This window comes from Harmonia axyridis, chromosome 7 (genome assembly GCF_914767665.1).
Source record: "Harmonia axyridis chromosome 7, icHarAxyr1.1, whole genome shotgun sequence".
Classification (NCBI taxonomy): Eukaryota; Metazoa; Arthropoda; class Insecta; order Coleoptera; family Coccinellidae; genus Harmonia; species Harmonia axyridis.
This window is the reverse complement of record NC_059507.1, coordinates 3,689,096-3,705,368: the sequence shown is the minus strand read 5'-3', so window position 1 is coordinate 3,705,368 and position 16,273 is coordinate 3,689,096. Positions and strand designations below refer to the sequence as shown.

Here is a 16,273-nt window from a genome sequence, read left to right as displayed (position 1 = left end):
AAACACCTGTATCTCAAAAACAAAGCCTTCTTAGACTCATTTATAAGACGTTTTTCTTGAAAAGATTCTGAAAAAGCTGTCATTGTCATTTGTACCAATCTAGGAACGCCCTGTAGATATAGTCAATTCAAAACTGATGTATTCACAAATAAATTGAATGAAACACAATAAATTGTACAACACAGCCTTGACAATTTTTCGATGCGAATTACTCAGTTCAGTTCTTTGATAACTACATATTGAAATTTTGTGACAAGAATGATACAAAAAACCGAAAACAACGAATAAGTGTTTACTGATGACGAATGCAAAAAAAAACATATGGCAAATAAGGGGCGATGCCGAGAAAGCGGATAGATAAAGGAAAATAATAAAACTCGGACAAAGACGAGCTTGTAGTGCAATAAAAGTACCTACTCATCTTGAAAGCGATAAAAAACTCATAAACCATAAAGGTGTCCGAATTTTTGCTGACGTGTCGATTTCAAAGGAAAGTAAATTGATTTTTATTGGTTAATTTTATATGGAGAAATTTTCGTTCTTCGTCTTTGCGAGATTTCTGAAATTTTATATTTTTTTGGGGTGGTGATTACCCCCATTACCCCTCCCCCCATTTCTACGCCCTTGCACTGTAATGAAAAAAAAAACATGGAAAAAAAAACTTGAAAAAATCAAAATATAATAACCTGTATCTCAAAAACAAAGCGTTTATGAGCCCATGTTTATATAGGGTGTTTTTTTTCAAGGTATATAACTTTAAGTTGGCATTACTGTTCAAGATAGCGACCGATTTAACAGCTGCCAAGTGATTCATTCTCAGTTTAGTTTGGCAATTCATCATGAATAGACTCACGCCTGAACCACGCTTGCAAATAGTGCAATTTTATTTCGAAAATTATGGTTCTGTGCGGAATACGTATCGCGCACTACGTCCATTTTATTTTGTTTAGCGATGAAGCGCACTTCTGGTTGAATGGTTACGTCAAAAAACAAAACTGCCGCATTTGGAGTGAAGCTAATCCTCAAGTGTATGTCGAAACACCGTTACATCCAGAAAAACTGACTGTTTGGTGCGCTTCATGGGCTGGTGGAATCATTGGTCTCTTCAAAAACGATGATGGCCAGAACGTTACAGCCAATGGTGATCGGTATAGAGCCATGATTACTAACTTTTTCATTCCTGAATTGAACAACCATGATGTTCAGGAGCTGTGGTTCCAACAAGACGGCGCAACATGTCACACAGCTCGTGCCTCAATCGATTTATTGAAAGACACGTTTGGTGATTGCCTAATTTCACGTTTTGAACCTGTGAATTGGCCTCCAAGATCTTGTGATTTAACACCGCTAGACTTCATTCTATGGGGCTATTAAAGTCATTGGTCTATGCGGATAAGCCGCAAACACTTGACCATTTGGAAGACAACATTCGCCGTGTTATTGCCGAGATATGGCCACAAATGTTGGAAAAAGTCATCGAAAATTGGACGTCCAGATTGGACTACATCCGAGCCAGCCGTGGCGGTCATATGCCAGAAATCATATTTAAAATGTAATGCCACAAGATTATCTTGCGGATAAATAAAATTCATGTCAATCGAATAATCCATCGTTGTTTTATTGCAATTTAAAGTTTTATAGCTCTAAAAAAAACACCCTTTAGGACTTTTTTTTCTTGAAATGATCCAAGGAATCTGCCAATTTTGTTTTTAGGAACATCCTGTATAATCCTGAAAGTGTCGGTTATTAATACAAAAAGAGTCGAACAGATTAATTCTACATTTTCAATAGTACCAACTTCATAATAACCCAATTATTATTATTCGACACCATCTAATCGATAACTTTTACTTTCTGATGTGAATTTCTTGCGCCTCATCAGTTCATCCCACTGACACAATGATGGCACAGCCAAAAGCCATTACCCCCATTAAGCAACTCAGGGGCGTAGAAAAATAAACTAAAAACGTCTAAATTATTTATGAACCATTAGCATTGTTCAAGATCGATCCGATAGAATCGATTTGAAATTACTTGTTGTAATAATTTACCTCTGTAACTAACGTAACATCCTTCAGTTGACCACAGCGCGTAACACCGGACACTCGCTGGCTATGAATTGAGTTATTGAGTGTTATTTTTTTTTGTTGTTCGTCATGGATAACCCAGCATACCACCCTGATCCGGAAAACGAGCAGAATTTCAATGGGAAAAGGAGTGAAGTGTTTTCGATTTCTCACCGAAGTGAGTCCACCACGTTTTGTGCGATATTTTTTTTAGATAATTTGGAAATTTTGCTCCATTAAGTCAGTAACGTAGTCAGAATCCAATTTCATCAAAAACTTTATTACCCACCTTATAACACGATTTTCAGTTTCGACAATTTGTTATTTGTTTCATATTATTATTATTTCTTTGTCTTTTCCATTGATTATATTGATTAAAAGCAAAATAACTTTATTTCCGAAAAATTCATTTTATGCAATAATTTTTTCGTCAACTACAAGTTGACTTCTTTAGGTGAGTATGATTCCTAAATATTCTTATTTTCATCGGTTTTTTTAAATGCCAAAATACAGGGTGATTCACCGGAATGACGTTTATGGAAAACTAATCATAATTTTGAGCTGAAAACTTGAGTATTTGGGTTTGAGACAATGATCTTTCTCCCTAAAATTTTTTCAGATCTCTACAACTTCCGGTTATACCAGAAACAGACTACTCCTTCCTTATTTCAAATAGCGCACCCAGTATATTATTGCAACATTAGATAGCTTTTTTGACGACAATTTCGGCAATATGCCATATCTTGGGTAAAAATTCAACGGTTCATGAGTTAATGGGATTCTTATTATTTTTCTTCAAATTTTTCGGCAGAAAAAGCTTCTTTCAAATTTTTTTTTCCATTCTGTAAATACGAAGTATTATAAGACTGTTTGCGGTTTGGACCAAAAATGTACAGGGTGTTCATAAGAAGATCATGAACTTGGACATCTCAAATTTATCCAAACTCAAGATTTTCAAATTAGAACCTATATTTCTTATTATTTTAGTCGATTCTACGTACAAAATAGTGGAGGTTTCTTAAGCACACCCTATACCTAAAATGAATACTTCAAGAGTTATCGAAGAAGATCCTTAAAATCATAAGAATCTCATTAACTCATGAACCGTTGAATTTTTACCGAAGATAGGGCATATTGCCGAAATTGTCGGCAAAAAAGCCATCTAATGTTGCAATAATATACTGGGTGCGCCATTTGAAATAAGGAAGTAGTAGTCTGTTTTCGGTATAACCGGAAGTTGTAGAGATCTGAAAATATTTGAGGGAGAAAGATCATTGTCTCAAACCCAAATAGGCAAGTTTTCAGCTCAAAATTATGATTAGTTTTCCATTAACGTCTAATCCCAGTGAACCACTCTGTATATAGAGAAGGTTTCAGGTGTTTCTGGTACTTTTTTCTCTGAATATAAAATTAGTATATTTTCATTTGTTTAAGTTGAGATCTCCTCTAATATCCACCAATTTCAAGCAATGAAAGTGATACCTAATACATTACAAGCATGAATGGTATCATTGAATATTAAAACGTCTAATTTATTTTGTACCTGTCCAAAAATTTGAAGATGACATCATATGTGGAAACGCTCAGTTATGTTTTGTTAATCTTCCAGATTTTTCTGTCAAACAAAGTGAAGCACATTCCAATAGCAGCGATCTTTTAGTACCTGTAAATTCTAGAGCCAGTTTGTGAGTATATATGAAAAACTAAAATAACCAGCCTTAACTTCTTATTTTGCAGATTTAAGAAACCGAAAATATATAGAACAACAACGATTATTTTAGCTGTGATATGTATATTTCTTCTTATTGCTCTTATAGCGTTAATAATTGTCTGTAAGTATCAAAAATTAAACCTATATCAGAAGTTATCAGTAGCAACATCAGTAGTTATTGAATTTCACACTCTTGTAAAATGAACCAATCAGGAGTTCAAGTCAAGTTAGGATAATACGCTCTATTAGTGTGACGTCACACACCGCCATTTTTGGTTCTCCTGTCATTGTTCGGAATCCAAACAAATAAATTGTCATTCAAATTAGTACGGTGTCGTTGAAGGAATTGGCTTATTTTCATAAATAAGAGTATTTGAGGAACGATTTCAGTATTAATTGATAGACAGAATTAAGGAACGAGGTTAATACCAGTAAGCTTGAATCCTGTATCATTCCCCAGATTTTGTAAAAAGCCGTGTTTATTAGTTGAACTTCAAGTTCGAACTTACTGGTATTAATCTCGTTCCTTTTATCTATCAATTAATAGTAAAATCGTTCCTTGAATAATCTTATTTATCAAAATAAGAAAATTTCTTCGACGACAACGTACTAATTTGAATGACAGTTTGTTTGTTTGGATTCCGAACACTGACAGGAGAACTTAAATGGCGGTGTGTGACGTCATCACTATTAGAGCGTATTGACAATCCGAACTTGATTAGAGCTCCTGATTGGTTCGTTTAACAAGAGTCAATGTATTCAACTCCAAAATGCAAGAGATGAATGTCACACTTTTCTTTGCAGATTGTGCAGGAAAAATATTGAATCGCTATTGCATAACTGATGAGTGCCTTAGATCAGCAGCAAATTTCAAGTATTCCTTGGATTTAACAGTGGATCCTTGTGAAGATTTCTACAAATACAGTTGTGGCAAATGGTCACAAGAGCATCCAAACCATGGATGGTTTACCTCGTTTTCATCTTTCTCAGCTGTAAGCGAAAGAATAATCTTAGCATCCTACAACTTCCTCATATCTGAGGATAATTCTACTGAACCCGCTATGCAGAGCAAAATGCTATACCGTTCTTGTATAGATCAAGGTAAAGTGAAACTCAAATTTAAGAAATTGGCATATTTCGGAATCAAAAATAAAAAAAATATACAAATCAATTTCTCTCGAATCTATTATCTTTTACACCAGGCTCATTTTTATCACCTACGTCTCTGAATGTAATTTACATCAATAAGTTTATGTTCCTCCATCCAAAAAAATTATTTCAAATGATATGTTGAGCTTGCAATTTTTTATTTCTTGAACTTCCTCATTTACACTTTTTTCACATTAATTCACAATGGGATTATTATTTCCAAGAATATGAGCTAATCAGGTTGGTTTGTTTCAATTGAAGTCATGTAATTGTATATATCTTTTACAATTAATCTTTAAATTGCTGAAATGTTGCATTGCAATGTTATTCTAGGTGTTATTGAAGTTGTAGTAACCACACACTTATCTACCGAATCTCTATATATGAGCTTGATGAATGGTTTCATCAACCAGAGCTATAGAACTTTAAATTGCAATAAAACAACGATGGATTATTCGATTGACATGAATTTTATTTATCCGCAAGATAATCTTGTGGCATTACATTTTAAATATGATTTCTGGCATATGACCGTCACGGCTGGCTCGGATGTAGTCCAATCTGGACGTCCAATTTTCAATGACTTTTCCAGCATTTGTGGCCGTATATGGTCAAGGGTTTGTGGCTTATCCGCATAGACCAATGACTTTACATAGCCCCACAGAAAGTAGTCTAGCGGTGTTAAATCACAAGATCTTGGAGGACAATTCACAGGTCCAAAACGTGAAATTAGGCGGTCACCAAACGTGTCTTTCAATAAATCGATTGTGGCACGAGCTGTGTGACATGTTGCGCCGTCTTGTTGGAACCACAGCTCCTGAACATCATGGTTGTTCAATTCAGGAATGAAAAAGTTTGTAATCATGGCACTATACCGATCACCATTGACTGTAACGTTTTGGCCATCATCGTTTTTGAAGAAGTACGGACCAATGATTCCACCAGCCCATAAAGCGCACCAAACAGCCAGTTTTTCTGGATGTAACGGTGTTTCGACATACACTTGAGGATTAGCTTCACTCCAAATGCGGTAGTTTTGTTTGTTGACGTAGCCATTCAACCAGGAGTGTGCTTCATCGTTAAAAGAAATGAACGTAGTGCGCGATACGTATTCCGCACAGATCCATTATTTTCGAAATAAAATTGCACTATTTGCAAGCATTGTTCAGGCGTGAGTCTATTCATGATGAATTGCCAAACCAAACTGAGAATAAATCACTTGACAGCTGTTGAATCGGTCGCCATCTTGAACAGTAATAACAACTGAAAGTTATATACCTCAAAAAAAACACCCGTTATAAGGAATGGAATTCCTGATATGTCATATCGCATTCGTCATCAGTGACGTCATTTAAATGCTAAAATAATTATACTATATAACTGAAAGTAATTTTTTAGAGACCACGGATGAGCTTGGCTTCAACGTTGTTTATAAATACTTGGAAAAGGTTGGACTACCGAAAATTCCAACTCTCTTCTCGGCAACTTTGTCAGACGATGAAAAAATGAACTACAAGACCGATTGGTTAAAGATGGAAGTGGCTATAAAGAAGGTCTTTCGTAAGGATGTATATTTTGGCTTTGCGGTGGACGTGAATAACTACAACGTTTCAGAAAATGTAATGTACATCGGCAGTCCTGGAAATCAGTGTCCTCTGCCAAGGTAAGAGCTACTGACCGACGTTCGATTGTTTCAGACGTAGGATATAGGTATAATAGACCTTGTACCGATCAATGGTACATTGATATACAAATTGGTAACAATTGCACAACATTTGGTATGATTTTATGGATCAATGGCGTTTCAACGAATGCGGAATGAATATAAAAAGCTTCAATTAATCAATTTTCATTGACCACACCACGTTTTAAACTAAATATATAAGTATAACCACAAGCGCTTAATAGTTCTATAGAATCGTCTAGTTTGCCACTTATGAATCAGTGAAAACAATCATTGCAGTCATTTTATTTCTTGAATTATTGAGGAGTCTACTACACAATACGCTCTATTAGTTTGACGTCACACACCGCCATTTTTGGTTCTCCTGTTAGTATTCGGAATCCAAACAAATAAATTGTCATTCAAATTAGTACGGTGTCGTTGAAGGAATTGGCTTATTTTCATAAATAAGAGTATTTGAGGAACGATTTCAGTATTAATTGATAGACAGAAGGAACGAGGTTAATACCAGTAAGTTTGAATCCTGTATCATTCCCCAGATTTTGTAAAAAGCCGTGTTTGTTAGTTGAACTTCAAGTTCGAACTTACTGGCATTAATCTCGTTCCTTCTGTTTATCAATTAATAGTAAAATCGTTCCTTAAATAATCTTATTTATCGAAATAAGCCAATTTCTTCAACGACAACGAACTAATTTGAATGACAATTTGTTTGTTTGGATTCCGAACACTGACAGGAGAACTAAAATGGCGGTGTGTGACGTCATCACTAATAGAGCGTATTATCTCTGAGCAGCTTGGAGGTCTAAGATATCTGATAGTTGTCAGATAGGTTGGTACAAAAAAAAATTACATTGTCAACATAAAAAAAATGAGGATGTAAAGTCAGGAGCCTTTGGAGTTCGTTCATTCATACTCTAATTGGTCCCTTGGATACTACATAACTGTATATAAGCATATATGTGGTCTTCAAGGACTCAATCGACTTGAAATTTTATACAGACAAAATATTATCATAGTAAAATATGATGGATATATTTGGAGATATGAATTATTTTTATAGTTTATACTTGGAAATACTTTTAGAACATTCATAACAAAAAAAGAAACATTTGATTGCAGTCCATTTCGAAGTACATTCGCAGAAGATGAATTCAAAGTCCTCGAACAAACCAAAGCATCAGATTTCCACAGGAAACAGTTGAAAGATAAAATAAGAGGAAAAATAATCAAATACGTAATAACTGAAATAATGAACAATTCAACATCAGAAAAACCTTCTGACGCCATCTTGGATCAAGCTATCTTCGTAATAAATAACATTACAAATACAATTAACGAGGTATGGAATATTTATTTCAGCAATGGCATGACGTCACGGATGCGTTTATATAAAATATTGAATGACGAAACTTCAAGTCTACATTGAAATGTTTGGAATGAAATCTCAAAATTTGGTTTATAAGCAGTAAAGTCTTTCATTTTCACATCAATCGTTGACGTCATTCCATTTCTAAAACAAATTAACTTTGATGTCTGGATGGATAGAATTACGTTCAAGGAAAACTCTTATTATTTTTTATTGTAGCTCGCAGATAACTATACATCTTCAGCATCTGAACCTTTCAACACTACTTTTGCAAACCTGCAACAGGAAATCGACAAGTACACTTCTGAAAGTATCAATAAAAATATGTCAGATTTTCTGAAAGTTTATGTTGGGGAAATATTCCGAGACATAGAGAATGTGACCATAGATTTCGATCAAGATCCTTTGTATTTAGTGGAAGAAGAAAAATGGTATCTTTTTCACACCATGTCCTATTTGTTGGACACTTCTGACATATACCTTGAGTTATACCTTTGGTGGTCAGTCGTCTTCGATATGATACTCAACACTACAACTGATGTAATAGAAAATATATCGAAGGAAACCGAAATATTGTATTCTTCTTCTAATACCAATTCGAGATCCAGGTAAAATTTACTGAATTCAAACTTAATAGAACATCAGACGAAAAACAGTTCCGACAAATTAATTATTTATTCATACGAGAAGCTTTTTTATGCACACAGCACATACAAACAATACAGGACAATGCATTACATTATTCATGAATATTGATGAATTTTAGATCAGTAGAATGTGTGGAGCTGGTGAATTCTTTTATGGGCATGGCTGTAACGTATGGAATTGCTGACAGAACGTTCAGTAATCAGAGTGGTTTAAAGGTAGGTTTTCATTGATTAATTTGTCACTCACTCAAAAATCCCGGATCTCAAGAATGCGGGATTGTTAACAATATACAGGGTGGCCATTTGAAAACGAAACAGACGAGATTACAGACGAAATAAAGTTTTTCGATAGAAATGCTCGGACAGGTCGATTTCTGTTTCGAGGGGGACAACTTAAGATGTAGGTTACGGACGCATAGCGCTTCAACCCTTGCTGCTACAACCCCCACCCCCAATTTTTGAATAGGGAAGATGGGGTGAGTGATACCTCAATTTAAAGGTATTTTTATACTGATTTCAGCACAGTAATTGTTTTTTCATTTTATGCATTAGTTCTCGAAATATTCTTAACTAAGTATTTGAAAATGAAGTGGTGTTTTCATGGCACTTGTAGTGTTCGACATTTTGAGCTTCAAAACAACCATGACTGTGGCTTCCTTCCTAACTAACTAACTAACGCATGAATATTTCGAGAACTAATGCATAAAATGAAAAAACAATTACTGTGCTGAAATCAGTATAAAAATACCTTTAAATTGAGGTATCACTCACCCCATCTTCCCTATTCAAAAATTGGGGGTGGGGGTTGTAGCAGCAAGGGTTGAAGCGCTATGCGTCCGTAACCTACATCTTAAGTTGTCCCCCTCGAAACAGAAATCGACCTGTCCGAGCATTTCTAACGAAAAACTTTATTTCGTCTGTAATCTCGTCTGTTTCGTTTTCAAATGGCCACCCTGTATATTATCTTTGTACTCAACCTATTAAACATGCCCATAAAAAGTTTTAATGCTATTAAAATCATACTATAGCATAAAAGTGTTTATTTCATGGCAACAGCTGTCAAGTTTTGCCGCGGGTAAACTCGAAAAATCTACCGACAAGTGCTGCCTCACAGTTTTTCCAACTAGAAACCATTTGTTATTCAAAATTGAGCGTTTGTGATTGGTGGAAATTAAGTCGAGGGTCGGAGTTGTAAACAGCTTCCAAGTATGTACCCGTACCCCAATCACGTATGCATTCAAAAAGGGTCATTTCATGTTTTAATAACTGATCAAGTGTTGTTCGTACTCGTACAGTCATAGAAGAAGCCTTTGATTCTGGTACCCTTGCAGTACGAATACTATGATTCGATTCCTCTTCTAAATCCAAAGGCGATGGTTCACTTCTCGTTGCTAGATTAGATAGAGGTACTTTATCCTCATCAGCATAAGTGAAATTGTCTTCGGTTTGGGATTGTGTTTTGTCTTCTAAAGACGTTCCTATTTGCAGCCTGACAGTCAAACTCTTAATTTCATTTCGTAATGTAGATTTGCTATGAAGTACAAATGTATCTTCTTGGCCATTTGTAGACATTGACTGTTATCCCAGAAATTTCAGATATTTGCTTGTGTTTTCTAAATACGATAACATACTTGTCATTAATGAACGGCGCTCTTTTATCCTAGAAAATAAATCTTTAACCATGTCTTTATTCAATGTTGAGTTATAATAACCTTCCAATTTGCTGATCATGAATCGTAGTGTAGTTTCAGCAGTAACTAGTGTTGCATCTTCGTCCGTAACTTATGAGTGGATTATTGCTTTCTGAGACATTTCAAAAGACGTTTGCGCTTTTATTGCCTAATATGCAATTTTAATATTGAATCCCGCATGGAAAATCCCGAATTTCAGAGGGATTCCACATTTGCGGATAGATTCCCTAAATTCATATAAAATGATCATATTATTAAGGATGTATAACTCATGTTATGATTTTTGTACAAGGTGAAAAATATGTTGGACGATATAAGAGAGGCATTCCAGGAAAGTGTTGAGCATCTCAGTTGGATGGACGAACAGACCAAAAAAGCCACCCTTGAGAAGTCGAGAAGTATGTATAGTTTTATTGGATTTCCGAATTGGCTATTCGAAGAAGGAAAACTTGAAGAGTATTATAAGGATGTGAGTACCTATTACAAATCAACCCATTTCCAAGGAAATTATCCAAAAATAGCAACTAGTGCTACATTTAGGGACCTTAGCCAGTTTTTTTTATTGTGATTTTTTTTATATACTAAAGGGTGTTTTTTTAGAGCTATAGAACTTTAAATTGCAATAAAACAACGATGGATTATTCGATTGACATGAATTTTATTTATCCGCAAGATAATCTTGTGGCATTACATTTTAAATATGATTTCTGGCATATGACCGCCACGGCTGGCTCGGATGTAGTCCAATCTGGACGTCCATTTTCTATGACTTTTTCTAACATTCGTGGCCGTATATCGGCAATAACACGGCGAATGTTGTCTTCCAAATGGTCAAGGGTTTGTGGCTTATCCGCATAGACCAATGACTTTACATAACCCCACAGAAAGTAGTCTAGCGGTGTTAAATCACAAGATCTTGGAGGCCAATTCACAGGTCCAAAACGTGAAATTAGGTGGTCACCAAACGTGTCTTTCAATAAATCGATTGTGGCACGAGCTGTGTGACATGTTGCGCCGTCTTGTTGGAACCACAGCTCCTGGACATCATGGTTGTTCAATTCAGGAATGAAAAAGTTAGAAATCATGGCTCTATACCGATCACCATTGACTGTAACGTTCTGTGGCCATCATCGTTTTCGAAGAAGTATGGACCAATGATTCCACCAGCCCATAAAGCGCACCAAACAGTCAGTTTTTCTGGATGTAACGGTGTTTCGACATACACTTGAGGATTACCTTCACTCCAAATGCCGCAGTTTTGTTTGTTGACTCAGCCATTCAACCAGAAGTGCGCTTCATCGCTAAACAAAATAAAATGGACGTAGTGCGCGATACGTATTCCGCACAGAACCATTATTTTCGAAATAAAATTGCACTATTTGCAAGCGTTGTTCAGGCGTGAGTCTATTCACTTGACAGCTGTTAAATCGGTCGCCTTCTTGAATAGTAATGCCAACTTAAAGTTATATACCTCGAAAAAAACACCCGTTATAATATAAAACAGTCTAGCTAAATATAATAATAATAATAAAGTTTATTCGAGAACTTCAACAAATAAACATCACAGTGAGAAGGAATTTTTGCCATTTGAAGGAGGATCTCCTGTGCTAGCCATTTGATTCCTCCTCCAAATAAAATTGACAAGTCTAGTTACATTAACTTTCGAATTGTGTGTTTTATATTTCATGTTTCAGTTGGAAATCCAGGAAGGTAATTTCCTTCAAAACATGATGAACATAATTCAGAGAGAAATGCCAAAAAATCTGGCCAAACTGAGAGATTTCAATGAAAAAGAATTTTCGGTCAACCCTACTGAGGTTAACGCCTATAATTCTTTTGCCGATAATTCGATAAGTGAGTTATTTGCAATATTTTTTCTGAAACATTACGAGTTATGATTTGTTTCAGTTGTACCTTTGGCATTTCTTACGTATCCGATGTACCATTTGGGTTTAGAGTAAGTTTTTTCATAACATATCTTTGTATTTATATTTTGATTGAATAAATGAATTTCAATTTCAGAGTTCTCAATTATGGATCTATCGGGACTGTACTTGGCCATGAATTGACTCACGGTTTCGACAATAATGGTGAGAAAAATGATGCCAAAGTCATATTTTATAATATACTGAAAATACATTATGAAAACCACATAAAATAGAAGTAATGTCATAAATTTATTATTAACTTCTATTTTATGTTATTTTCATCATTGGTTTTTTGTTAAGCAGTCAGTTGCTTAGTAGTACACTCTTGTGAAAACACAACGGTATGTTATAATGCAAGTGCATAATTAAGCCTTTAAAGCACTCTCCGTTCCAAGTGCTTCAAAGTACCTTATACCTACACATATAATATCATACGTTATTTTCCATTACACTTGCGTCATAACTTCATTAACAAAGTAGTAAATCAATTTTGGACCTGTATGATGTTCCTTCAAATTGTTGTTGACTTGACAGTTTGATTGATTTGATAGTTGGTGAATCATCATAAGATCGAAAGCAGAAAATCCAGAATTTTCTTTATTGAGTTTATTATTTCAAATGACGCACCTTTATAGAATTTTTCAAGGTCAAATCTATCAGTAAAACAAAATTTTCCAAAAATATTCATCATATCCTACAAAGAAATAAAGAAAATCTTGAAAAATATATGCCATTATTTTTTGTAGGAAGAAAACACGATAAATTCGGAAATTACAAGCAATGGTGGTCCAATGAAACTATAGAAACGTTCGAAGAGAAAACGCAATGTTTTATTGATCAATATGATAACATTACCATACCCGGGGTAGATGGATTAGTAAGTTAAAATATAGATTTAGAAATTTAGGATTAGATCTTTAGATTATGAAGAATTGAGATGCAGTAATAATGAAAAATCACTGTAACAATTCTTGTATACACGCCTATTAGGGTTAGTTTAGTAGTTGATGAAAATTCCAGGAAAATAAAACTCTTGGAAAAAACTTTCAGAAAATTAACGATTACATGAGAGGCTAGAGACTTTGGAGTATGGGATGAACGAAGAAATCTTTTTTTTTATGTCATTCAAAACGTGTTCAATGGGTGAAAGATCGGGAAATCTTGGAGGTCTTAAAAATTGGGCAGAGCAAAATAATGGGTGTTTTTTTTCGAGGTATATAACTTTAAGTTGGCATTACTGTTCAAGATGGCGACCGATTTAACAGCTGTCAAGTGATTTATTCTCAGTTTGGTTTGGCAATTCATCATGAATAGACTCACGCCTGAACAACGCTTGCAAATAGTGCAATTTCATTTCGAAAATAATGGTTCTGTGCGGAACACGTATCGCGCACTACGTCCATTTTATCGTCGAATTTTGTTTAACGATGAAGCGCACTTCTGGTTGAATGGCTACGTCAACAAACAAAACTGCCGCATTTGGAGTGAAGCTAATCCTCAAGTGTATGTCGAAACACCGTTACATCCAGAAAAACTGACTGTTTGGTGCGCTTTATGGGCTGGTAAAATCATTGGTCCGTACTTCTTCAAAAACGATGATGGCCAGAACGTTACAGTCAATGGTGATCGGTATAGAGCCATGATAACTAACTTTTTCATTCCTGAATTGAACAACCATGATGTCCAGGAGCTGTGGTTCCAACAAGACGGCGCAACATATCACACAGCTCGTGCCACAGTCGATTTATTGGAAGACACGTTTGGTGACCGCCTAATTTCACGTTTTGGACCTGAGAATTGGCCTCCAAGATCTTGTAATTTAACACCGCTAGAATACTTTCTGTGGGGCTATGTAAAGTCATTGGTCTATGCGGATAAGCCACAAACCCTTGACCATTTGGAAGACAACATTCGCCGTGTTATTGCCGATATACGGCGACAAATGTTGGAAAAAGTCATCGAAAATTGGACGTCCAGATTGGACTACATCCGAGCCAGCCGTGGCGGTCATATGCCAGAAATCATATTCAAAATGTAATGCCACACGATTATCTTGCGGATAAATAAAATTCATGTCAATCGAATAATCCATCGTTGTTTTATTGCAATTTAAAGTTCTACAGCTCTAAAAAACCATTTATGTGGTCGCGTATTACTTTGTTGAAAAGTGAGTGCCTGTAAACAGGATGTCCCATGTTCAAGTGCTTACTAGACGTTTCTTGAGAACTATAGGCCTAGTTGAAATCTGAAAATTGAGATTATGATGTTATTCGATATTCTCTACCAAGCTAGAATAATTTTGTGACTTGGGTACTCAATTCCGAATGGCTTACAAATATTACGAATATTACAACTGTTGCATTATTCCGAATAATTTTCAAAATATCAAATATCTCTTGTCGTGTCACTTTTGTCGTTTCAGTAATTAGGTGGAATAATGATAATATTAATAGATAATATACAACATTAGTTTTTATGCTATTTAATCGTCTTAGGTTTCTGGAAAAAGGACTCTTGGTGAAAACATTGCTGATAATGGTGGATTAAACCATGCTTTCACAGCCTATAAGAATCATAGAAGACGTTTTGGTTACGAATCGAAACTACCAGGTTTTGATAGTTTTACCCATAACCAATTATTTTTTATAGCATTTGCTAGTGTGAGTTTAACTCTTCAGTATGTCAATTACTGGATGTTTTTTTCTATAAATCCATTCTTGCAGATTTGGTGTGAAACTGCAACAGTATCTGATTTAGAGACACAGCTCGAACAGGATGTTCATTGTCCAAATTCAGTAAGAGTTAACATGGCTGTGAGCAATTCTAAAGACTTTGCACAGGCTTTTCACTGCCGCTCTGGTTCCAAAATGAATCCTGTTGATAAATGCAAGATTTGGTGAGGAATTGTGAGAAACATTGAGAAATATTCGAGGACTACTCTCACCAATAGTGCTTTTATAATGTGCGTTCATTTAACTCAAATAGCTGAATTCAATAAAGTGAACTCATCGTAAATTTTTTGATGAAACAGAAAACTCCAGTGTGATAAATGTGTGATTTGCTAATTTAGGATAAATAAAAATTTTTAAAATATGACTGTTTTATTACTACTTACGGGTGTTTTTTTTCGAGGTATATAACTTTAAGTTGGTATTACTGTTCAAGATGGCGACCGATTTAACAGCTGTCGAGTGATTTATTCTCAGTTTGGTTTGGCAATTCATCATGAATAGACTCACGCCTGAACAACGCTTGTAAATAGTGCAATTTTATTTCGAAAATAATGGTTCTTTGCGGAATACGTATCGCGCACTACGTCCATTTTATTTTGTTTAGCGATGAAGCGCACTTCTGGTTGAATGGCTACGTCAACAAACAAAACTGCCACATTTGGAGTGAAGGTAATCCTCAAGTGTATGTCGAAACACCGTTACATCCAGAAAAACTGACTGTTTGGTGCGCTTTATGGGCTGGTGGAATCATTGGTCCGTACTTCTTCAAAAACGATGATGGCCAGAATGTTACAGTCAATGGTGATCGGTATAGAGCCATGATTACTAACTTTTTCATTCCTGAATTGAACAACCATGATGTCCAGGAGCTGTGGTTCCAACAAGACGGCGCAACATGTCACACAGCTCTTGCCAAAATCGATTTATTGAAAGACACGTTTGGTGACCGCCTAATTTCACGTTTTGGACCTGTGAATTGTCCTCCAAGATCTTGTGATTTAACACCGCTAGACTACTTTTTGTGGGGCTATGTAAAGTCATTGGTCTATGCGGATAAGCCACAAACCCTTGACCATTTGGAAGACAACATTCGCTGTGTAATTGCCGATATACGGCCACAAATGTTGGAAAAAGTCATCGAAAATTTGACGTCCAGATTGGACTACATCCGAGCCAGCCGTGGCGATCATATGCCAGAAATCATATTTAAAATGTAATGCCACAAGATTATCTTGCGGATAAATAAAATTCATGTCAATCGAATAATCCATCGTTGTTTTATTGCAATTCAAAGTTCTA

At 35.5% G+C, this 16,273-nt stretch overlaps 1 protein-coding gene across 2 annotated transcripts; it reads left to right on the top strand.

The window, feature by feature from the left end:
* The first annotated feature begins 2,052 nt into the window (after window positions 1–2,052).
* On the top strand, window positions 2,053–15,335 carry LOC123684677 (endothelin-converting enzyme homolog). 2 transcript variants are annotated; one of them, XM_045624037.1, is made up of 15 exons: window positions 2,055–2,244; window positions 3,676–3,751; window positions 3,804–3,898; window positions 4,582–4,878; window positions 6,325–6,589; window positions 7,730–7,949; window positions 8,196–8,584; window positions 8,743–8,839; window positions 10,607–10,783; window positions 12,009–12,168; window positions 12,223–12,271; window positions 12,337–12,404; window positions 12,989–13,119; window positions 14,738–14,902; window positions 14,966–15,335. In XM_045624037.1, the coding sequence occupies exons 1-15, from the start codon at window positions 2,157–2,159 to the stop codon at window positions 15,140–15,142; spliced, it is 2,454 nt and encodes an 817-aa protein (XP_045479993.1). In that variant the 5' UTR covers window positions 2,055–2,156; the 3' UTR covers window positions 15,143–15,335. The 2 variants fall into 2 exon arrangements, with proteins under 2 accessions (XP_045479994.1, XP_045479993.1); XM_045624038.1 differs by lacking the exons at window positions 12,989–13,119; window positions 14,966–15,335 and having other exon boundaries at window positions 2,053–2,244; window positions 14,738–14,896.
* Window positions 15,336–16,273: the final 938 nt, after the last annotated feature.

What these genes read in the sequence shown, in the direction of transcription:
- LOC123684677 (XM_045624037.1), top strand. Translation starts at nt 2,157, where the DNA reads ATGGATAACCCAGCATACCACCCTGATCCGGAAAACGAGCAGAATTTC. An exon ending in TTGAAGAGTATTATAAGGAT is followed by an intron (nt 10,784 to 12,008) that starts GTGAGTACCTAT and finishes TTCATGTTTCAG; the next exon opens with TTGGAAATCCAGGAAGGTAA. An exon ending in TCACGGTTTCGACAATAATG is followed by an intron (nt 12,405 to 12,988) that starts GTGAGAAAAATG and finishes TATTTTTTGTAG; the next exon opens with GAAGAAAACACGATAAATTC.